The sequence below is a fragment of the Ischnura elegans genome, chromosome 2, assembly GCF_921293095.1.
Source record: "Ischnura elegans chromosome 2, ioIscEleg1.1, whole genome shotgun sequence".
Classification (NCBI taxonomy): Eukaryota; Metazoa; Arthropoda; class Insecta; order Odonata; family Coenagrionidae; genus Ischnura; species Ischnura elegans.
The window spans coordinates 66,562,609-66,588,239 of record NC_060247.1 but is presented as its reverse complement, the minus strand read 5'-3'; the positions used below and the strand labels follow the sequence as shown (position 1 = coordinate 66,588,239).

At 35.2% G+C, this 25,631-nt stretch overlaps 1 protein-coding gene across 2 annotated transcripts; it reads left to right on the top strand.

The window, feature by feature from the left end:
- Positions 1–164: 164 nt before the first annotated feature.
- LOC124153892 (signal recognition particle receptor subunit alpha homolog) lies at positions 165–25,466 on the top strand. 2 transcript variants are annotated; one of them, XM_046527281.1, is made up of 13 exons: positions 165–374; positions 486–683; positions 766–940; positions 3,286–3,345; positions 3,435–3,579; positions 4,108–4,252; positions 6,277–6,422; positions 6,937–7,081; positions 7,674–7,865; positions 8,794–8,965; positions 12,227–12,354; positions 16,434–16,610; positions 24,772–25,466. In XM_046527281.1, exons 1-13 carry the CDS (start codon positions 258–260, stop codon positions 24,895–24,897), a joined length of 1,926 nt encoding a protein of 641 aa, XP_046383237.1. In that variant the 5' UTR covers positions 165–257; the 3' UTR covers positions 24,898–25,466. The 2 variants fall into 2 exon arrangements, with proteins under 2 accessions (XP_046383237.1, XP_046383238.1); XM_046527282.1 differs by lacking the exon at positions 3,286–3,345.
- Positions 25,467–25,631: the final 165 nt, after the last annotated feature.

Here is a 25,631-nt window from a genome sequence, read left to right as displayed (position 1 = left end):
ACAACCTTAAGTACAATCACAGCAAAGAGTTAATTTAATTTTATAACCGTTAAGAATTTTAATAATTTTTCTTAATTAGACGAATCGAAAATATTGGAACTCAGAATCAGTTTTTATAATTAAATTAAATAATTTCGTGAAAATATAACATAACACGTAATTGCGAAATTGAATAACGACTTCCGGGAGTGGAGCAGTGAGTTGTCAGCTCTAGAGACAGCTGTTTAGCGGATAGTGTGTGTACATAATTGTTCAACATGCTTGATTTGTTTACTATTTTTAGTAAAGGTGGTATTGTGCTCTGGTACTTCCAAAGTACCAGCCAAATATTTACCCCATCAGTTAATGCCTTAATTAGAGGTGTCATTCTTCAAGTAAGTAATGTTATATTGTGAGGAAAAGATTGATTCACATATGTTTAAACTCATGTCCTTTGTAATTGCCCATGTGGCATCTATTCACTCCTAATTCTATTTATTTTTTAGGAAAGGACAGGGCAAAATAATTTTGAGCATAATGCATTATCCCTAAAATATAAATTGGACAATGAATTCGAGCTTGTTTTTGTTGTTGCGTATCAGAAGATACTCCAGTTATCATATGTTGATAAATTTTTAAACGATATCCACTTGGAATTCCGTGACAAGTACAAAAATGAATTGCAGCTAGGAAGTTATTTTCAGGTAAATAGAGTAGAATTTGTTCACCCAAACTGACGAAAGTGTGACCGTAAAGTAATCATTCTTATTCGAACGTTCCTTTAAGGACTTCGATTTTTCCAACACCTTCCAAGCTGTTTTAACGGCTGCCGAACAATGGGGAAAGCAGCAAGCTCGTGTGCCGAAGCAGATGCGAACTTTTGAGGAGTCGCTGAAGTCGAAGAAGACAGTATCTTCAATGATAGAAAGAAAAGGAGAGGAGAAGGATAGCAAGAAAGCCGGTACTATCAATGAATAATTTTACTCTGGTGTTTTTTATCTCTTTTGAGTTTCTTACTTATCAATTGAAATGTGTTTTCAGTTTGTAAGAAGGCCACTTTATGTTTCCCTTATGTATGAATGTGTTGCTTTATTTTATTTGTTGACGGTGATAGTTGCGCAATTACTCATCTTGGTTTCTTGCTTTTGCATGCATGGTCTTTATGTGTTTGATTTTCTAATCATTCATTTTGTTTTTTTTTTTCGTCTTTTAATCATGCCATGAATCTTTATTGATGTTCTCATGGCTTTGTTGTGATGATTATTACTATTTATAAACCAGTGATAAAAATAGTTAATATGAACTTGCTCTTCACACTCTACGCCTTTTAAAACATTTTTGCTCTCCAAAAGATTTATTTAGTTTTTTTATTATTCGTATTAGATGTGTTTCTTTTCTTCAAACTTCATTTATTTGGTGTCAAAAATTTTAATATTTGTACTCATCAGGCTTCACGGTAGCCAAGTATGCATGCATTTACGATCTATGAACATTAACATACCTGTTTGACCACTCCCCTTCCTCCTCCATATAAAATTTAGCCCTTGCAATGTAGCCCTCAGTAAATGTTTACAGGTATGTACAGAGCCCATGGGAGAAGTAGAAAGGTGGGGGGTTTAATCATCGCCTGTCCTAGGGACACAACTCAGCAGCGCATTGGGCCCTTCCCCTGTCAATACCCTCAAAATAAAAACATGGATATAAGAGGACCGCTTTAATTTTGACTAATCTTTAAATAATAATTTGGTGAGGACTGTGTCTCAATTCACCTCTGCATAGAATGAATTTTCACTCTTGATGAAATAGGCTGCTGCCCAATTGCCTAGAACATTTTATGAGTACGACATTGTAATTTCTATTAATCTTGGCCATTATAATTCCATTAATTTTCAATAAAACACCTTGACCTAGATAATCATACCTTTTGTGACATTACGGCATTGCACCCTTGGAGTTAAAAAATAAAGGTGGTGGCTGTTCACTTAAGGGTTGGCTGCTGGCTGGAAGTAGATACCTCTCAATGTGGGATAGTCCATATTATGAGAAATACCTTTTACACCGGGGAAATCTGGCTGCTGAATGAATAGAGGTGGCTTTTTGCAAAGCTTTTATTGTACTATTAAATGTTTGGTGTTAATGTTCACTCCAGCTTGGAAATAATTAACTCTTAATGTTGTGTCTGTGTGAGATCACATCCTACTCTTAAAAACTAGGAGCTTTTTTCCCACAATCATAAGTCCTCATTTTGCTCATGGTCTCAGGTTTCAATTCTTTATTCAACTAAAAATCATATGCCCTCTCAATGTTGCTGCTTTTTTGCCTTTCTTGTATTCTCATAATTATTTGTTTTACCCAAGGTCTTGATTAGTTTTATTGCAAGTCACCAAGTCAGTGAATCAACTACTAATCATGAGCTACTTTGAGTCTCCAGGCATAGAATTTCAATTTGTTGCTTAGTTGTCTTTGATATTTTCAGAAAGTGATTCAAAGTCTCATTTAGTCTGATCCTTTCAATTTTGAATCAATAAGATGCTGGAAGGTGACAATTCAGCTATTATACTTTATGAAAATTACAAAGTATTTCAACTTCAGGCAATGTGGCCACTACCTGAAGGTGGCATCGCTTTTGGCTGCATCCTGTCAAAGGGAGCGGGCAGGGGAGGAATACTGGAGGCCCCCGTAGTAGTGTGCCAATAGAATACTGCCAGGCCTCAGCATTTGTAATTTATGAGAAATTCATTGCAGTATGGTCATTAGACTTAGGCCGGAGTCACATTGAGCTACCTTAGATTCCCCACTGAGGTGTCACCACTCTCATTTATTTTCAAATTTAATTGTCATACTCCATTCTGAATTGGCCTCATTAAGATGGCTCCTTTCAGGATATGCCGGCAGAGAACGTATAGGGTCAACCTTCTAGCCCCATTCATTTAGTAACATGTATGACTAAGTCTGATTAGTGTTTGATCCACTGTTGGTGGAGAGAAGTGATTAGCAAACATGAAATCACCTTGAGTCATATATCTTCCTTATATTACATTTAATATGATTGTTCAATATGCTTCAGGCATGACATTTATTAGCAAATCATGGTTTGTCATTTTTCACTCTCTTCCTATTGTTCCTTACCAAAGCTTATCTGGCACCTTCTGTGGTCCTAGGAATTTTCATCCCCTTATTTTTTTGTGTGAATGTTGCTGAGGAAATTTTGTGGCCCCATCCTCCCCCCTCCTAAGCTTTCACTCCATCCATGGCCTTTGTCTCATAAGTTTATTTATTATTTTGTGTAATTTATAACCATTCCAGGCAAAGGGAAGAAGAAAGGTGGTGGAGGTGGTGGTATTAATGGTGATGGTTATGATATAAGTGAGTACATGTTGGAGCTTGTGAATTTAAAAAAATTGATGAAATGAGCTCAGATTTTTATTTGCGTTGTAATGATTTTATTTTAACAGTGAAAGCACCTCCGCCAGCTAAGCAGGAACCTCCACCATCTCCAAAAGTCACTTCCAATGGTGAATTAGATGAGGAAACTTTGATGCAAAATAGACTGAAATTGCAGCAGAAATTAGCTGGGCCTAAAAAAGGGAAGAATGAGAAGTAAGTTGGAGTTAAAATACCTTTTAGTGAAGCTACCTAAAAAAGATAAAAGAAATGACTGTAGAACCTTGTTACAACCTAACCCAAAATTTTGCGATTTCGTAATTGTGAAGTTCGATATTGCAATGCTCTTTTTTTATCCAACTTTTCTTTGATGTCACTGGTTGTAATGTAAGTTTCAATGAAGTCGAGAGAATTGATTTACCTTGAACTAATTCATTTTATTTACTTATAAATTATGATCTAAATTGCAAAGGTAGTAGTTGTTCATGATGGACACATTCTGTGAATGTTAAAAAGTTAATGCCTTTTCTTAACTCACTATGTGGTGAAAATTTTTATTATATAAAAGAAACTTGTCTCTTAGCAGTAGTATATGTTGTAGCTGGCTTCTGGTTTTATATGTTTGTGGCATGCGATGCAGAATCAGCATATCTGAAGTTGGTCTCCTAATTTCTTTGTAACTGATTTACTTAACTTGATTCTACTTCATGAGTAAATGGTGATTGTGTCCGTTTTATGCTTCAGAAAAAGCCCTAAACCTCCCAAGGAAGGAAAGAAACCAAGAATTTGGGATCTTGGAGGTAATAGCAAAGACTTGGCTTTCTTGGAGAGAACAACAGATAAGCCACCTAATGGAGAAGAAAGCAAGCCTTCATCACCAGATACCAATGTATGTATTGGTTTCATATGGTCTTCTATTCAGTGAGGCCTCCAGAAGTCTATTTTCTATATTAGTCTAGAAGTTCTTTTCCTCTAAAAAACTAAGTTCTTGATAAGGAGTGGTCCAATTGGACAGTTAACAGACATGCTCATGCAAGACAACTACCAATTTTTGTGGTCACTCTCACCAAAACATGACCACATGACTCAGTCGGTCAGTATTGGTTGGGCTGAAATAAAGTTACTGCAGAGTGTGCCTTACACCATAACAGTTTATGCTATCCCTGGCACCGAATAGATGGTTGAATTGGATATCACTGACTCTGTTGTGAAGACTACAGTGAGTCAGGGGTGTTCATTTTGTTGTTGTATGATTTAATTATGAAAAAAATAATTTATTAAAAAAATAGTTTATTGGTGACATTCATTCACTTGATACATAGACCTTGTCCCATAAAAGAAAGAATGTATGGGATCAAAAAAGCATACAAAATTATACGTACAGTAGAGGATCGATAATCGGGAATGCTTGGGACCAGACGCATTCCAAATTAATGATATTTCCAGTGAACAGATCTGTCACCTGTATTTAGGCAATGCTGTCACATGGAAAACATGTTTTTCCGGAACGTGATTGGAAATGATGAGTTATTGAGTAAATGGTAAAGTTATGAGAAAAAGCCATCAATTAGTACATCAATATTTTACCCATCCATATTTTTCAACCTGTAACTGTCACGAATTCCAGGTCATTCTCAACAGTGCCAACATAAACTTATCGGTAATTATCAAATCCTCAATCAAAGTGGGCGGTTATCCCACTTAGAATACGTTACCGTAAATAATATCCGATTGTGAATTTTTACTCTTAAATTTAATATTAGTAGTTGCAGCTTATCTTACAGCTGTGGAGAGCATAAGTATTGTCGAAAAATCACTTGGCATCAACTTCATAAACAATCTTCAACTCATGCAGAGAGAGGATCTTCATACTGCAGGCTTTGCGGTGTGGGTTTCCCTCCTAATCATCAAGTCAAGATTGTAATGAAAGGTGGCCTTTCACTACCCTTATGTAATTTCTTATCTCAACCTCAGATTTCAATCGGCGGCGGCTATTAGGAAGGGTTAAAAATGTTTTGAGAACGTCTACTTTGGAAAAGAGATTGACATAACTGATATAAAACTACTCCAAGGCTCCCCTACTTGAAGCAAGTGGCTATTTCACTTGTAGATTTAAGAGAAAAAATTCAACTCCTTATCAGAAAAGAATGCTGTCAGCTGGGAAAAATGGCATGTGAAGGAATGTGTTTTAAAGAAAATATAGATTCTCTCTACTGAGTGCATGTAGATAAAAGAGGTTGATAGAATTGATCTTCATAATGGTTGGAGCTCAATGAATAAAGAAGTAGGCATTCATATTTCAAGGATGAAAATAAATGACTATCATTCATGTGCCACATATTTTTCATAAAAATGCAGATTTCCTATGATAGATGTTAAGTAATATTGGGCGTGTGTTGTACACAATGTAAACTTCCACCCATTTCGATTCTTCTCATAATTGACCCTGGAAAGTATGAAGAAAAGACGATTGATCGGGGAAATCATATCTATGTATCTCAAGTCATGTAATGAAATATTTTGCTGAAGAAAGCGGCAATTTGTTGACTAGCTCTTGCAGGATTAGCATGGAGTTAACCAGGCTCTTTAGACAGATAAGATAACCATATACTCCGTCTTCTTTCTTGTATTTTAACACATAATTCAATGACATTCTCTTACTCCATTTTTCTCAGTGTAACACGAAAACATATTTAATCTCTATCGTCATGTAATTACCTCGCTGAGTTGAAACTTCCATGGAGTCTTTTATAGGGTCTCACTCAAAACTGAAAATATAGTGAATCCATTAATGTTTCCCAAACCCTCAGTATTGATGGTCTCTCTTCTTTTCTGCTGTGCTTCTGATTTACTACTGTTTTCTAATTGTGGCATTAATGTTGCTCTCTTTGAATATATGCAATTCCATATCAGATGGTTGGCAGAATGATTGGAGGAATCAAGGACATCGAAGTGGATAGTGATTCTGAAGATGAAGATAGTGAGGAGGAGCAGCAGACTCCGTCCAATAATACTCAGAAATCTGCTCCTAAGTCTCGCTCTGTTTTCTCCATTTTCAGGTAAGCATCTACATTTTACCATGTTTAATGATGTTCGTGTCTAATGGTTCTTGAGAGAATCTTTCATATTGTGTCAGTAAATGTATTTGTTCTAGCTTCCATACAAGCCTTCCTTTATCAAATTCTTCATTATTTATTGAGGAGAAACCATAATGCTACAAAATTATATGAGCAAACAAATTGTGTCTATTTTTGATTGTGCTTAAAATTATTTTGTTTTTAACTACATATTTCTTTTGTAATAAAGTTGACAAAGATAACATTTTAAGTCCCATGAAATAATTTAAGTGTTCGTGCTTATCCCATACAGCTTTTTGTGCAAACCGTAGCTATACTTGCCGTATTCCATGAACTTCTGTGTTACCTTACTATTATTACTGCAAATCTATAAATAAAGCAAAAATATCAGTATAATTTCTAATCAGAGGCTGGAAATAATTTAAGTATGCACTTATTTTTATCGATTGATTATAGTAATTGTCCTCTATAAGAGTATAAATATTTTTTTTGATAGTGGATTAGTGGGAAGTAAGAGCCTTACTCATGAGCAAATGACACCAGCTCTGGAGAAGCTTAAGGACCATCTAATTACCAAGAATGTGGCTGCTGATATAGCATATAAGCTATGTGATTCTGTCTCTGCAAAATTGGAAGGAAAGGTTTGTATTACGAGAAAATATTTGAAAATTTTACATAAATTTTCTACCTTAAGAATTATTTTTTTTCTCAGAGTTGTATTTTCTGGTTTGTCATGAAATTCCTTATAATCCTGTTAGTTTAGCGAAAAAAATTTAGGATTCAAATTCTATTTTTTTTGTATTTTTGTACTTGCTGTCAGTGTTTTGCCGAAAAAAACTTGGATTTATTGTAACTCTAGCATATGTATAAATTTAAATTCAATTGATAAAAGTAGCTTAAATTTTATTTTGAATGGGGTTATTAATTAAAAACATTATCTTTGTGTGAAGTATTTTTGATCTATTTATATGGGTATTTATTGAGAATCAGAGACTAGCCTGTGGAATACCTTAATGTAGTGGCCCTTAAGTACTCATTGTGTGATAATCCCATTGAGGAAAAATAATTTTTGCTTTGACTGGGATTTTTAGGCTTTACCTTAACATTTACATTATTCATTTTGTAATAGAAATTATCTTTTTAGATTAAGAGTGAGTAATTGTGTTGTGTGAAATTCTGTTAATGTTTCCTTGTATAATTTAGTGTTTCTCTTTCTGCCATAATTGTAAGTAGGTCCTTGGAACTTTCGAAAGTGTGGCCTCTACAGTTCGTTCCACGTTGACTGAATCACTTGTTCAGATATTATCTCCTCGTCGCCGTGTTGATGTTCTTCGTGATGTCTATGAAGCCCAGAGACAGAATCGACCATATGTAGTCACATTTTGTGGAGTGAATGGTGTGGGGAAGTCTACAAATTTGGCTAAAGTAGGTAACTGAGTATAAGCGGGATATCATTTTTACAACTAAAATGTACTCAATGAGATCAATTTTAAGTAATCCATTTACAATATGAAAAATTCTAATTTCGAGTGATATGTATTTAACTTTGCAACACTACTCACCTTCTATTTTTTTGTTTTGTGTTACCTTAAGGTATAGGAACACACTTAATTATGAAATAACTTGCACAAAATCACTTTTTCACTTTTGTATTCAAAGCATCATAAAGGAAGACTAATTGGGCCCAGTTTACAATAGGACATTATAACAAATAGATTGCATGGCTTCCATTTCTAATCCAATGGGCTTTTAACTCTTCCCCTTTTCCTTGTTTATTTATAATAATGATTTAAATTCCACTTATTGGGTTCACTGCTCCGCGACTCCACTCAAACACTGCCGGATGGTTCAATGCTCCACAACTCCACTCACTGCTGGATATCTTCCTCCGCGATCTCTCTCTTGAACTCCCTCCACTGTTTTTATTTACACATCCTTTCTTCTATCGGTTCTCTCTTTGGGTGCCTCCTTTTCCTTTGTGTCCTCTACTTTTTTTCTGACGGTATTTTTAAAACACATCTTTTTCATTGCTCTCTCAACACACTACTCCCCTTTATTTTTCTCTTGCATCCCTCGTTACTATTGTTACCTTCTCACTATGATTGTTAGTTTATTTATGGTAGCAAATGACATGGTGGTTTGTTTACGACTTGAAATGATATTTTTGAACTTTGATATCAATATCTATGATACATTGTTAAATTTGTATATTTTATTAATTGGCTATATTTTCATTGATTTAATTTCTTCTTTTTGATAGAAAATTTGATAGCGTAGGAAGTATCATATAAACGTGGTGTCTTGGTGCTTTCAATTTGTTTATATATTACCATTAATGACTTCTCAATTACAGATCTGCTTTTGGCTGATTGAAAACAATTTTCGAGTGCTGATTGCAGCGTGTGATACTTTCCGTGCGGGTGCTGTGGAACAATTACGAACCCACACTCGCCATCTTAATGCTTTGCATCCTGCAGAGAGGCATGGTGGTCTGCAAATGGTTCAGCTGTATGAAAAAGGATATGGTAAAGTATTTATTGGTGGATGATAATTTTAATTGACTTCTTTTAAACCCTTCTTTAATGAGTAAAATTAAGTATGATAATGTATTAATTTATTGAAATAAGTAAATTTAGGCAAGTGATAGTTAGCGAAATGCAATAGTCACAATTGTGAGAACCCGATTTTTAACATGAGTCCTGGAGATTTCCTGCGAATTATGAGTTTTTTCCACAATTACAAAATTTTCAGCATTTGAAATGTGATTTTCGTCTTTTTCTCTACTCGGAAGGCTCCTGTGAAAGTTTGAAATCATTTCAGGCTTGATATGGTGGTAATTCGATATATCTATGATAAAATATGAACAAAAATAAGTAATTTCCACAATTTAACATATAACTCCACTACCGAAGATAATGATGATTCAAGAAAAATGGCAGAGTGCCAAAACCCTGGTTGGTAGTGAGGTTATTTACAGGGCAACCTGGATAAAACAAGACCCCACGGTGCCCAAATAAAAACTCACTGTATAATTTTCGCTTTACTGGAAGTGGAGATAATATAGCCGATAAACCTAATGTCAACACTTAAATGTAGGAGCAGTTGATGGTTTCTGGAAATACTTTAAGGAAATTTACACATTTTTGAATGAAAAATTAAACTGTTTTTCCACAGAATATTTTAATTAGTACACTACCATGGTTTTGACGCTCCTTTTGACGATGTCATCCTTAGGAGAGGAGTACATGAGTCCATCATCTTAAATACCTGACATAAACCAGTGGGAGTGGAGGGGGGAACTGTAGAGGTAGGGGGAGGGTGGAAGGGGAGGGGTTGGGTCTTTCCCAGGTTGTAAAAGCCAAGGGATGTCTGGATGGTATCCATTAGGCAAGGACAGGAATGTCTGAGTGCATTGGCCCTACCTACCTCCCCATCCTCCCACATCCCCTTGGCTTTTACAACCTGGGAAAGACCCAACCCCTCCCCTTCCACCCTCCCCCTACCTCTACAGTTCCCCCCTCCACTCCCACTGGTTTATGTCAGGTATTTAAGATGATGGACTCATGTACTCCTCTCCTAAATGTGGGAGGATGGGGAGGTAGGTAGGGCCAATGCACTCAGACATTCCTGTCCTTGCCTAATGGATACCATCCAGACATCCCTCTTGTCTTTCCAGTGAGACAGTAGTACATTTCCTTTCTGTCTGAAAACTTGCTCATTCTGTTTCAGCGATTTGGGTTCATTGAGTACTTGTGGGGTGTTTCGTCTTCTTTTATTATCTTCTTATCTATTGATGGTACCGAACAGACCTGTATTCAACTTCTCAAGTTCAAGTGCTGGTAAAATGTAATATCTGTCTGTGAAAAGTCTGTGCCCTTTATTCGAGAATCAAGCCATTTCTTTACCAGAGCTGGCACTGAATTATCAATTCCTTCTCCTTGGTACCCCTCAAAATTCCAAACATACTCAAATGCAGCTTCAGAAAGCATGAAGATTTTCATTCCATACTTTTTGGACTTCTCTGGCATTTATGCACGATAATTTACACCACTCCTGAAAGGAAACATACCTTCATCGATTGTAATGGTTTAACTGACATTGCATGTCGGTTTGCACTTTTGTACTTGTGGCGTAATAAATAGCCTAAATTTATACAGGGAATCAAAACCTGGCTCTCCTTTCCTTTTCAATCTGGTATTATTAGCCAAGTGTAAATTATATAAAATAAGCAAAAATTCATCCCTGCTTAGGACATTAGGGCAAAAATTGCATGATGAAACAGGGTCACTGCACCAGTGATCGGGTAATGATGACCTATCACTGATTGACATGTGAAGAATGATGCCTTAAAACTTTTATATATCATTCAGAGTTACGGTTTTCTGCTTATGCAGTCTGCTATGGAGTGAAAGTTTATTTTCACTTCATTTTCTTTGCGAATTTTGCCCTGCATAAAGGTTGAGCCTTAAAAGAGGCACCAAAAACCCCCTTTGCTCTGGGGTGTTTTCCATACAACTGGGAAGGGCCCCGAAATCTCTAGTTAACCTCCATTTCAAAATCCTGGCTCTACTACACCAGTGGATAAGGTCCTCCATTTCTCCCTGTGTAAATTGCATTTAATGCGAAACACTTCAATATGTATCCACAACTCTGCCTTTTCCTTTAATTTTAGTAATTGCCTTCTATTTCAGAGTGTTTTCTCGATGTTTCTTTTGCTTAGTTTTGGGGAGTTGTCAGTGAATTTTAAGATACACTTTGCTAAGTAAAGGAAATCTGCACCATCATGTAAAATCGTGCAGAGTGGCAAAAGGCATAAATAAGTACAGTACAGTGGAATCCTGATTTAACGTTTTTCAGGGGGGTCAAAATTTAAAACACTAAATGAGGACCTGCCATTTTTTTCAGTTTTTAGGGTCTGTAATGATTGTAATGGCTTTTTATGAATAAAAAATATAATTTTAAGCTACTAAAAGGTGCTGCATGCAGAAAAAAATTCATTGATTAAATGTTCTCTGCCCAATGAAGGTTGGATAATACTTTTCAGGAATTATCTAAAAAAAGGGTAGTAAAAAATAGGTAATGAGAGGATGACAACTGTTTTGATGAAATGTTTTAAGAAAATTATAATATAAATCAACTTACAATCATTCCCACACGGAATATTATTATGGACATTAGTGATTCCATTTTTATGCATATTTCATTGGTCTCGATGAAATTTCAAAATTTTTACTGTATAAGTGACATGTAGGTGACAATAGCATTTCTATAATATAATAAGAAAAGGTATAAGTAGGTACCCGAAAAATCATCATTGCATCAATAAAGATGAGTGAAATAAAGGACAGCAAAAGATCGCTAATCCCGAATTCTAAACTACCGAATATCTAGTAAAAAGGTTTTCTGGAATTTTGTTAACTTAACGTTTTCTGTTGTCTCGTCTGTCTGTTTAATTTAATGTCTGCACAAAAGCTTCAGTGCCTCCGAACTAAAGCACCCTTGGTGATTTAAATGCATAAGATTGAAGGTATTTAAATCTGAAGTACTAAATTCGAAGTATGGGAACTTGCGGAAGTACCGTATAGGAGCAGAATAGTGAAGATGTATATGCTGCATCGCACATGCTTGAGGGGTTAATCTGAGTCTTTTTTCTTTTTTTTATGTATCATATTTCCCCATTTGTGATGTAATTTCCTTGAATAGGCTCAATGTAGTAATACTCATTGTTTAATTAGGATTCTTTTTTAACTAATTGTTTTTTATGGTTCATATCTGTGATCTCATAGGCAAAGATGCTGCTGGTATTGCAATGGAAGCTATCAACTTTGCTCGTGATTCAAAAATAGATATTGTGCTTGTGGACACAGCTGGACGAATGCAGGACAATGAGCCGCTGATGAGGGCTCTTGCAAAGGTTTGTATTTTTGTTAGTGGCATATTTTTACATCAATTCAATCATGGTTACTTTTCCAAGCAGAGATGAAGGAATTTCTTTTGAAATTCTGGGTGGAAATTATTTGTCATATCATAAAATAGTGGGAATAATAGGGATTAATCTTGAGAATAGTTGTGATACTGTCATTAAAAAAATCATATTTTAATTACAGTATTTGTAGATAATACTTTTCCATTCATTAATAATTATGCTTTATTTGTCCAGAAATAAATTAATACAAAGGTTACAATAATATAGGACACGTCAGGTTAAAGGATCAATATACGATGGATACAAGATACGTCAAACTTTGTTTAGAAATTCATCAGTAGAATAATACATTAATAGTTTCAGATATTTTAGGAGGTTGGTCTTAAAAGCAGTTACACTTATTGGTGCCTTAAGCTCAATCGGCAATTTAATATACAAATGAAGGCCCATACAGTTTGGACCAGCATCTGTATTCCTAGTTCGCACATATGAAACATGCAGCTGATCAACTTGTCTGGTAGAATGATGGTGAACATCAGGTTCTTAACATAATGGGATAGATTTCTTTTAGTATATATACACATGGCACAGGTAATACATATATTCAGTTTTTTGAAGAGGGGACGGCAAGGGGGATTATGTTTGGAAATAGTCATGAGCTGAATGGCTCTTTTCTGAATTCTGAAAATAGGCAAGACCCTAGAGGATGAACCCCATAAAATTATGCTGCAGGCTATGTGGTAATAAAATTCTCCATAGTATAGTCCTCGAAGGTCTTAAACAGAAACAGTGGGTCTAATGGATCTTATTAAGTACAGGCTGAGACAAATTTGAAAATTGACATTAAAGCCAAGAAATGTGGTATTTTGTACCTGTAGGATCACCTTCCCATCGACTTCAATAGGAAGGACTTTACTTGCTTTATTTTTATTTGCAATGTATATTAAGTGAGACTTTCCTATGTTTAAATCTAGAAATTTTTATTTTATTGTGAATGTTATTATTATCATGTAATCATATTTTGAATGTAATTTTCCCTTTTGGTATAAATGCTTTTGTTCCATTCATTGACACTCCCAAGTGCAAGAGCAGAACCCATAATTTTGATAGTAGTGTCTACTTTGAAAGCTATTACTTTTACTTTTTTGCTGATTTGCCTCAATTTTTCTTGACTTTTAATTATTTTTAATGATGTATATTATGTATAAAAATAAATCATTTGGACCAATGGAAATAGAACTGTTAACACCCAGCTACCTAGTAGGACTAAGACCTGTCAAAATGACTGGTTGAAAGTTTTACTGCATAGGTATGTTGTTGTTGAAGGAGAGCACATTTTTATCATATGCTGAATACCTTGGTGCATGAAATTTACCTGGCTCAGAGCTATTACCCCCCTTAATTTTGCTTTTAATTAGTTAATCTACTTGTTTTCAACATTTTTGACAATATATCAATCTCTCTTATTACAGTAGAATCTTGAATCTTGTTATTACGGAGTTCATGGGACCGTAAAACCAGATGTTCGTAATTACGAATTTCGTATGAGCTTTTTTTAGGAACCATGGAAACGAACATACTTTATAAAACTTTCTTGTCTCTTCAATCTCCCGTTCTTATAGTCGCACTGCAAAATAGATTTAGAGTCAAGTCTAAAAAATGCACAATTAAATTACGCGCAAATATAAAAAACAAGCACAATCATTTAATTATCTCAATAGAAGAATGCAGTATGACTCAATCGTGGGTTGATATCTTCCCTTGCTCGTAAGTTGATAAATTTATGCAAGCCATCGAGGAGTGCAGTTATCCTGCATAATGCAACATTACATAAGAATTTTGCGTTAACTTGCGATTGTGTCAAACTGATCTAGCCGGGCGTGAGACACAGCCAGAGCTGAAAAAAATTAGTCCACAGGAAGGAAGAATGGGTGAAAGGCTGAAGAGTTCCTAATTCAATGATACTCAGCTCAGATTATGCCCAAAGTGTAAGTTCCTCTCTGCCACACCATGTTGTATCAGCCAGCTTGAAAGGTACCAAATTTGAAATTTCTGGCAAGCTTGAATTTTTTGTAGCTTTGTACCTCTTAAAGTTCAGAAATTTAATGTGTGAAGGAAGAGGACTAACTGTATGTCCAATTCAATTTACGAGTGGTAATGAGTAGGTCACCTTGATTCCATAGGAATGAAGCTTATTATATGATGTTGCATGCATACTGAAGTATTTCTTACTGAATGAAGAACCATATTTGATGCTTTTGGGCACAGTACATGAGGGGAACTTAAAAGCAGTGAAATGATTATAACGTATTGTAGTGTATATCCACCTAAATGCTGTTGCTTAATTGTGGAACTTAGTAATAAAGTTCATTTTGTAACTGCTGAGACCGGGACTGAGGTTCGTAATTTCATTAATAACAAAAATTTAGTAAAAATGCTTCTTTTACTATAGATTGGATAGGCCTTTTTGTCTGGACCAATGATTTGCTTCGTAATGACGAGGACTTCATAATTAGGTTTTTTGTCTTAATGAGAGTACTGTAATAGGTTTTTCCTGATTCCAAAAGTAATATCATAGAATAAGCATGATGCTGAAATTATTATCTGTTTAGTGAATCAGTAATACTAAAGTTAGTCAGAAAACAGAGGTAATTGGTTATTTATGCATAAATTATAGTTCATTCTCAGAGTTATAAGAGTAGTTCTTAGAGGAGCAAAAGAAGGTGTGTTTGTAATTGAACATCGCCAAAAAAAGATTTTTCTGCAGTCTGAATAAAATAGCACTGCTCAATTAAGCATTTTCAAAGTAAAAACTAATTATCATAAATCAAATAGTTATGATTTTACATGAAGCTTAAAGTGACATTAAACAATAGAATCAATGGATATGATAAAAACTATGAAATAATAAAATATATGGTAAACTGTCAAAATGACAGGTCTTGATCTTTCTAGGTAACTGACCAACCCTGGTCCCTAAAGTGTTAACTATGGCTGTTAGTAGTCAGTAGTTATATGAAAGAGACTTATGCATTGAAATATAGGTTTTACTGCATACATAATTGTATGTTAAAAATTGCTACTGTTGCTACTCAATGGTATTTTGTGTCCAAGTTGATAAACAGGGTTCCCACTCAACCGTGAAAACCTTAAAACCGTGAATAAGCCGTGAATTTTGTTTACCGTGAAAAAACCTGGAAATAGCCGTGAATTTCATCAAGAAAAAGAACTACAATTGACAGATCAAAAGAAAAAAGATATTTCAATCATGTTTCAAGGCCGAGCTACATAGAGACACATTTATCTCCACACGTATGTTCGAAGTGCAATTATTGGTGCCTTGTGCCATGACGACACATTGATCTTGAGCCTGTGATTGGAAGACCGGCAAACAAAGTGTTCATTGACCCTGGTGAAAAGTCATACGCTTCTTTACTTCCCTACCTCACTGCTCCCTCCATTTTGAAACTCACAACCTTAAACTTCACCTAAATTTTGATATCGATAGGTGACGTCATGAGAAATAGCACTTTCATTGCAACGTTTGAATTCACGGCGCCTGTCGCGGTTGATAAATTGTTAGTTAACATGCGGGCGGTGATTTTTACGTCATTAATATTTCTGCCTAAAATGGCTTGTCAACAGGCCGAGAATTTGACGATATTTAGACCGTGAAAACCTGGAAATAACCGTGAATTTTATTATTTAGTTAGAGTGGGAACCCTGATAAAGTTTACTAGACTAGGGAGTTGTTGGCAGTAATTAGGTAATTTTGGAAAAAGAGGTACCAATGATCAGCACTTCTCACTACTTTGGGCTGAGATTAAAGAAGTGTTTATAGTTTCATGTATGGAAAAATTTTATATGGATACATTTAAGAATGAAAACCTCTTCAACTCAGTTCTTCTGTGACTTTTTCATGGATTGATATGCATCGAGTTTAAAAACAGCAGTAAAGCTATTTTATATGAATTGTGACAATTGTTGTTGTTATTGAATGATGTCATCTGTTAAATACCCATCAACCCTTAAAAATGATTTTAACTCTTCAAACTTTATTCTTTCAGCTGATTAAAGTGAATGAGCCCGATCTTGTTTTATTTGTTGGTGAGGCCCTTGTTGGAAATGAAGCTGTTGATCAGCTTGTGAAATTCAACCAAGCATTGGCTGATTTCTCCTCCTCAGCAAACCCTCACCTCATTGATGGAATCGTTCTTACCAAGTTTGATACTATTGATGATAAGGTAAATATTGACGTGAAAGTCGTAACCATCATTACCTATTTGCATACTCTACTTTATGATGGGTTTGACTTACTTTAAGAGGTTCAACTTAATACGCCATCTGAGCTGAGTTTGTGCTTGCTTTTAATAATTTCAAATTTTGCCGATTTTGATGCCATTCTCACAATGCCATTAATTATGTAATTCATCACCCTATTTGTAAACAAAATGTTTTAATATCAAAATTTACAGCCATTGATGCTCTTGAATCTGATTCCTTGTCCAGATGTATTGTAGGTTCAACTTAAGATGAATGGATTTCGATTTAAATTTAGTCCTCTGGAATGGATTAATATTGTTATGCATGGGCCTAGTACAGTAGAATCCTGATTTAAGGTTTTTCAGGGGAGACAAAATTTAAAACACTAAATGCCGAAAAACACTAAATGAGGACCTGCCAATTTTTTCAGGTTTTAGGGTCTGTAATGATTGGAATGGCTTTTTATGAATAAGAAATATTATTTTAAGTAACTAAAAGGTGCTGAATGCAGCAAAAAATTCTTTAATGAAATGTTCTCTGCCCTATGAAGGTTAGATAATACTTTTCAGGAATCAGCTAAAAAAATGGGTAGTAAAAATAAGTAATGAGAGGATGACAATTGTTTTAATTAAATATTTTAAGAAAATTCTAATAAACATCAACTTAAAAGCATTCCCACTCAGATTATTATTATGGACATAAGTAATTCCATTTTTATGCATATTTCAGTGGTCTCGATGAAATTTAGAATTTTTTCTGTAAAAGTGACATGTAGGTGACTATAGCATTTCTAATAGTAAAACCTCTTTACATCGTAATGGAGGGGACCAAAATTTGGGCAATTTGATGTATGGAGGTTCACTATAGAGAGGTTTTTGTGGTAGGCACCATTTTTTCATATCCTTGGGAAATGAAAGGTGCTACTATCTTTTAAGCCAATATATTAATATATTTAAATATATAGGTATGCATAACTGAACATATATTTACAATTTAATGATTACACAAAGGTACAAGTAAATTGTTGAAGAGGCCTTTTTAGAAAATAAATTAGTTAATGGGTTTGCTTAAAATTTTTTTCTAACTCTCTCGAAATAATGTTTTCAATTCCACGAGCACTTTTTAATGTCATTTTCACTGTAAATAAATCACTAGCTGTTTTCGTTAATGCCTTTTTACTTAAGAAATAATTCCCTGGTCTAAGGGTTGTAATTTACTAATAGTGTTCGGAGGAAAGAACAATAGTTTTATATTTCTAAACAGAATTTCTTCATCCTCGTATTTAACTGCCTGAGTTTTTTTTATTTGTGCAGCCTAGCCAGTTTCTTTTGTTTTTCCTTGGTTGTTTAAAATAGATGTGAGGGTGAATGATGGTATTCCAAAGGTCACTGCCTTCTGCCTGTCCTCGTAGGTGGCTAGGAAAATTGCTAATTATGTGGCAATGTCAAGCAGTCGCCTTCTTTTATTTCTTGAATCCATCATCATCCTATGATTAATTAAGTAATTTTCATTTTTTTCATATTTTATGGCAATTAATTGAAAATACTCCTTGTTATATCTTTTAGAATTGATTTATCATTCTTATAACATGTGACTTGTTAAAGATTATAAAAAAATAAATAAACACGTGACTACGGCAAAAAATAGACAAAAAATTGAGCGTAATTTTGAAAATTTTGTTGAATTCCCTCTCTCCAAAATACAATGCACGTAGCGTTCAGAAGAAAAACTCTGTCGAGGGCACACAGAAATGCTTGGTCTGCGAAAGGACGTGATTTCCAGGTGAGAATGCTGGGCGAACTACTTCAGAATGCGGCGGCGACGGTAAAAAATTTCAATGCCCTACCGCGTATCAGCTAATTAGCTGCCTCCTTCACCTAACACTGCCGCGAATGGATTGATGTTCGTTCAGTATTGCTAGAAATTGACGTCCCGGACTCCCGATGGAATAGTCAGATTTCGCGGCATAAATACGCACGCAAGACATATGACTGTCGCTAAGCGCAATAAATTTTAAACTACGATCGTTCACGAAAGCATCGAAAAAATTACCAAGGCGGTAGCAAGAAAGTGCTACACCGGGAAATATGGGAATTAAATAATTGCGAAACTGTATTTGATTTATTTCAAGTCGCGGAAAATTCTTGAAATATTTTAATTTTAGAAGCGGAAGTAGCAATACGGTCGAGTAATTCTGTCTCCATGGATGGGAGTGAAGTTAGTTGAAATATTTCCGTCAGCAAGTGATTATAGGCTGCGCTGGTCGCCTCTTTTATTAACTGAACATAGTATGTAGGCAATTACAAGAAAATAAAGCCATCAGTAAAAGAAAGCGAGTGCTATCGCGCGATTTTGACCATGATTCAAGAGTAAACGATATGTTCTGTCTTCATTTACCGTCACTTAATATTATTAGGATAGTTGGATGCCCTAACTAATGGTTAACGTGAACATTATTTATGGTGTATAAGAAAAAAATAAGCGTGAAACATTTATCGCTGAAAATGTCATTCCATGTAGGTAATCGCGGCTGCATTAATGGTCTCTAGTTGTCTCGGTACGATTTGCGGAGGTAGTTAGGCCGTCTCGGGGCAGTCTTGTTGGTACGATATATGGAGGTTTTACGAGATAAAGAGGTTCACTATATAGAGGTTTGCCTATAAATTTACATGTAAATCTGACGGGACCAGAGGGTTGGTACGAAGTATGGAGGTTTACGATGTAAAGAGGTTCACTACATAGAGGTTTTACTGTAATAAGAAAAGGTGTAAGTAGGTACTCGAAAAATCATGAGGAATGAGTGAAATAAAGGGACAGCAGAAGATCGCTAATCCCGAATTCTCAACTACCGAATATCTAGTAAAAGGGAGGTTTTCTGGAATTTTGCCAACTTAACGTTTTCTGTTGCCTCGGCGAAACAAGGGATTTATGAGCCTTTAAAAAGCCTCCTATGCGCACATTTTGGATTTCGAGGTCATCCAAAAAGGTAGAATCTTATTTTAGTGTGCGTACAAGTCTATGGTGATTCAACTCGATGATAACACCAGATTCGTTGTCATATATCCGCGGCCTTATGCAGGTCGAATGGAGCCGGGAGAAGTTGCTTACGCGGCGCGCTTATCACCTTGCCTCCGACTCGCCTTGTTTCTCGGCAGCTTTTAATAAAATTTGGTTGGACCTTGAATAACGATTAGCTAAACTCTGTTAAGTGAAAAGGTTTAATCTTCAAGAGAACTGGATTTCATCCGAAAAATTGTCAGTGCCTCTGGAGTTTGGCAATTTCGTCAGGGCTATGATGTCGAAGTCAATACCTGCCGGATTTTCGTACTTTTTCCGCGCTCATCTATTCTACCGTGAGTATGCGGTGATTTTTTTTTCCAGCATGAGCGAGTCATAGACCGTGATAGTTTGTCAAAACTCCGATTGTCATTCTCTTTTGACATTAATTAGCACCAGACAAATATTTTTGAATCGACAGCGATATCAACCAGCCGCATGTCGATAAATTGGCTCGGGGATATCTAATTTACGATGTAAAATAATGTTGTTCCGTAGGGAAAGAATGCTCTCACTCACGGTCATGACAGGGGAAACACTTCCTCTGTTCTTTCGCTGTTCCTCCGTGGAAACTGACCTTGGAATGGATTATAGAAAGAATCTTCTAATGAACTGTGCAATTGATATTGGGCCTCCTCTTTCGAAAAGAGAAAGTAGCCGACTGAAAAAATATTGGGCTAATAATCGACTGCCCGTAGGGAGTCGAGTTGAAAGGGGCATAAGCCATCAATTGAAAACATAACGAGAAAACCATTATTGTAGCGGCCCTCGGAGGATAACTCGTGTCATCAGTCGTCAAGTACGTATCATCGAAGTCAAGTTCAAGAAGTGAAGAATATGGTAGTTCGAGGTTATTAAGGGATGACTTTGCTCCATTAGATCGGATCTGATACTAAAAGTGCCTGGTGTTTGGATCAGATGGGGAGCGAAACGTTACGAGAAGACAAATCACCCAACTTGCGAGTTGAAGGTCGCAGCGCTGCGCTTGCGGAAGAAAGCAGTCGAAGAAGCGTTCCCCGGTAGATTCTATCGACTCTTGGTAAACTTTCATGAGACTGTTCTTGTTGATGAGCATCCCTGGTGAAAATGAACTGTTCGCTTTACTGTTCGTAAGCTGTGCACGTACTGTGCAAACGGTTCACAAATTTTCTGGGCCGTTCATGAAGTGTTTGGGAATTGTTCGCACGCTCTAACCTGGTACCCACGAACTGCCCATGAACGGAACGCCTTGTGCACGGCTCCTGCACAGTTGGACATGAACGCTTCCTGAACGCTTCATGAACATATATTTTAGTTCTGCACATCTCCTCCACGATTACTAAATGAAATAATTTATCCATGATTCACTATTTTACATAATTGAACATAAGGAAAACAATCATCATTGTGTTCATAATTTTCTATGCAAAATTAGTATCAGATATTGACTTAAAACTTGAAAAATTTCCTGGGCCGTTCATGAGGTGCTAGGGAATTGTTCGCACGCTCTAACCTGGTACCCACGAACGGCCCATGAATGGAACACCTTGTGCACGGCTCCTGCACAGTTGGACATGAACGCTTCATGAACAGATATTTTAGTTCTGCACATCTCCTCCACAGTTAATAAATGAATTTAGCCATGATTCACTATTTTACATAATTGATGATCATTAACATATCATCATGAATTAAGGAAAACAACCATCATTGTGTTCATAATTTTCTAAGCAAAATTAGGATCAGATATTGACTTAGAACTTGACAAATTTCCTAGGCCGTTCATGAAGAAGAGAATTTGGGAATTGTTCGCACGCTCTACCCACAAACGGCCCATGAATGGAACGTCTTGTGCACGGCTTCAGCACAGTTGGCCAAGAACAGATTATTAAATTCAATAGCCCAACCCATTTCTTCCACAGTTACTAAATGTAAAATTTAATTAATGCTATTCATGATTCACTATTTTGCATAAATGATAAGCATGAATTAAAAGAAACATGAATGAGTGCATTATAAGGGAAGACATTTAAAATTAGGGCTAATATGTTCAAAAGTGCTTTAACTGTGTGTGAATGTTTATGCTGAGTTATTGGTGAAATGTGCAAAAATTGCCAAATTGGTATAATGAGGGTAATAGGTATATATATTTACATTGACAGTTTTAATAAAAGTGTAAATATATAAGTACAAATGTTTTGAGGTTGCTATGCATTTACAACAATAATGTGAGCAAAGTAAATAAAGAGGTGAATGTGTGACTTTCAAATACAATCCTGAGCTTGTGTAATAACTAAAAGTACTGCAAATAACCCCAGAAGATTGAAAATCTTAATTCCCTAAGACTTGAGAGCTCTTCCTGTACAGTTTAGTTTCATTGGTATGCAACACTTCAGTTCAGCCTAGCTACAGTTTGTAAACATATCTACCACAGCTTCCTGATCAAGCACTGGTATTATTAAATGAATTTCTTTTTCTTGACCTCAATTATTTAATGATGATTAATGTCTTGGTGTATAGGTCTGAGAATATACAATTGTTATGAATGATAAAGGTTGCATACCTGGTGAAAATAAATTGTTCAAGAACCATTCCAAAAGTGTGACACAAAATGTTCAGAAACTGTAGCAGAAGTGTTCATGAACTGTTGGGGAACCGTTCTTGTGGTGAATTTTGGCCCATTGAAGCGTTGCAAACTGTTCAAATAAGCTATTCATGGGGTATTTTCCTGCTATTCATGGGGTATTTTCAGATGTTCATGACGCATTCTTTTAACTTTACAGGAAGTGTTTACAATTATACCAATGATGATTAATGTCTTGGATTGTAGGTCACAAAAAATACAGAAAGAATTCAATTGTACACAAATGCAAAAGGAGAGACAAGAATTTTGGCATATTATGTATGTAAAATTGAATTCTATTTACATAGGTATATTCTTTTATTGTAACAAAACATAGTAATAACCTTTCATCCGCCTTTATACATAGGCTGATTTAGGGGGGGGGGGCACGTGCCCCCCCCTAGATGCTTGAAAAATAGACAAGATTTTTAGTATTCTTTTTGTTTAATTGGGAGTCTCAATCATTTACGTAATTTTATATAAATAAGTATCTTGTTAAGATAAAGAAAATATATTGTACAGTAATTTTTCTATGCATATTGTTACCCTTTGAATCTCAAATATGAGAAGACTGTCACCTGTCACACCCATGTGCCCCTCCCAGAAAAATATCCTGGATTCACCCTTGCCTTCATGTATCAATTTAATGTAACCATTATTATTCATAGCCCAGAATAAGGTATAAATGGAAATGTTGGTAAACAATATTGCATATTATTCTCACATTGTTATTTACACAATTATTATTGTCAGACCTACACTTCAAGATGTTAATCATCATTGGTATTATGGTAAACGCTTCCTGTACAGTTAAAAGAATGCTTCACGAACATCTGAAAACACCTCATGAACAGCAGGAAAATACCCCATGAATAGCTTATTGGAACGGTTCGTCACGGTTCAATGGGCCAAAATACAGTCCGTGAACGGCTCAATAATAGTTCATGAACACTTCGGGATCAGGTTCTGAACACTTCGTGCAACGCTTCCTGCACGGTTACAGAACACTCCATGAACAGCTGAACACCTCATGAACAGCTGGGAAACGCCTGCTGAACAGCTTATTGGAACGGTTCGTCACGGTTCAATGGGCCAAAATACAGTCCGTGAACGGTTCCCGAACAGCTCATGAACACTTAGTGAACAGGTCCTGAACACTTTGTTTAATGCTTCTTGAACGGTTCGTGAACAGTTCATTTTCACCAGGGATAAATTCGAAGATTTGGATGAACCGTCATGAAAAAACGTTAAATCGGGCAAAAAATCTTGAGCGGAACAAATTTTTACGACCATAAATGCGGAAACACTAAATACGGATAATTTTTACATTGTCCTAATAGGGAATGAATCGGGACCCAAAAAAATAAACGCTAAATGCGGAAAAACGTTAAATGCGAAGACGTTAAATCCGGATCCGACTGTATATAGATTTATATGCTAATGTATTATTAATTAAAGCTCTTAGTTGAGCTACACTCAACTGTGAAGTATCTGTCCTGATAGAGATAAGGCAATGTCCAAATTATTTTAAAAAAATTGATAGTTGAGAATATGATAAATATGGTTGTGATATTGACATTTTACTTCTTAATGTGTAAATGTTTTGCATGTGTGCAGATAAAGAGTTAAACAAAAGACAGATGTTGAAAAACCTTCCTATCATATATTTCCTTTTATAATATGTTATTTTAAATAATAAATGTTTAATTTTTTTAATTCAAATATTGTTTTCCATCATTAGAATCTTTAATTATGTGCATTGATAATGCTTTTTCATCACCAAAATAACTCCTTGATCTATTTGTTGAATTAGTGCTGTTAAGTCAGTAAGCAAAAATTGTCCCGTTATTTTTTTTATTATACCCTGTACTATTTGCAATCCCTCAACATATTTTTTGGCTAATTTCTGATAAGTCTCTCATTCAGTATTCCTTGCTATCAATTTTTGTTTTCTAGTAATGAAAAACACAATTTATGCATATTAGACATGAGATCCTGTGCACTTGCCTAAAGCTGTAAGAAAATGAAACATATATCTATTTCTCTCCAAGCAATTAAGAATCTCAATACTCTGTGGCAAAGATGCCCTTTTCTTCCCCTAACTGTGTAGAGAGAAAAAAGAATGATGACTTGGAAAGAAAGGTGCATATCTTCAGATACTCTCATTTTTATTATTTATGCAATTTACTCAAGCTGCTGAACAATTATAATTTATAAAAATTATTGAGATGGTAAAGCTCACTTTACCTGTTTTATTATAATTTTCTTTTTTAAAAGTTGATGCAAGTGGGACTGTACTAGAGGCATATTAGATGAACAGAAAATGTGATATTGGTATATTGGCTGTCTTGTTCCAGTGTAATGCCTGTGAAATACTCTTTTTTACAAGTAATGATAATAAGCATCAATATATCAACTATTATTTATATTTATATGAAAAGACTAATTAATCTAAAAATTATTAAATATTTTTATTTCAATAGGTTGGAGCAGCTATATCTATGGCATATATCACCGGACAGCCTATTGTGTTTGTTGGTACAGGACAAACGTACACTGATCTCAAGTCATTAAATGCTAAAGCTGTTGTTCATGCTTTAATGAAGTAAATATTGTTGATAAACTTTTGTGAAATTGTACTTATACTTATTTTGAATAGCATTTTTGGATATATTGCCAACGTTAAATTGTATAGTAGCTGAATAATACTCTAAACTTTTTATTCATTGCATTGTATGACAAAAACTACTCTGTATTTTTTTATGTATTATTACGTTGTCCAGTTCCCCAGTTTTATGAGTGATATCTTACTGAATACAAGACCTGTATGAAGTTTGCCATCGTAGTCAAACTTAAACAAAATTTATTGCTCATAATGATTATTAATTATTTATTGGGCTAAATGATTTAAATAAAATGGATGAAATTAATTGGGTATTGAAGTATAAACATTTCCCCATAAAGTTAACTGATAGGATGAGTTTAGAGAAACTTCAATCCAATATTGACATACCTACCTCCTCCAAGGTCTTAAGTAATTTTATCATTGGTGTTATGTTTTGTAAATACATATTGAATTTATTTCAATGATATTATTGTTTGGTTGTGTATAAAGTGATATGAGCTTGTATTAAAAGAATTTACTTCAATATATTAAAAGGTTATTCATATAAGTGAATGAGTGGTTTTAATAAATGTTTAGGTAAGCTAATCTTGCACCTCACTGCCAAGATGCTAGGTAAAATATCCTTTTTCAAGAACCGGTATTACTTCAGTGCTGAAGTAAGGAATAAATTCTTGAGGGAGATAGGCCATTTATAACTTTTTGGATAATTTTTGTTGG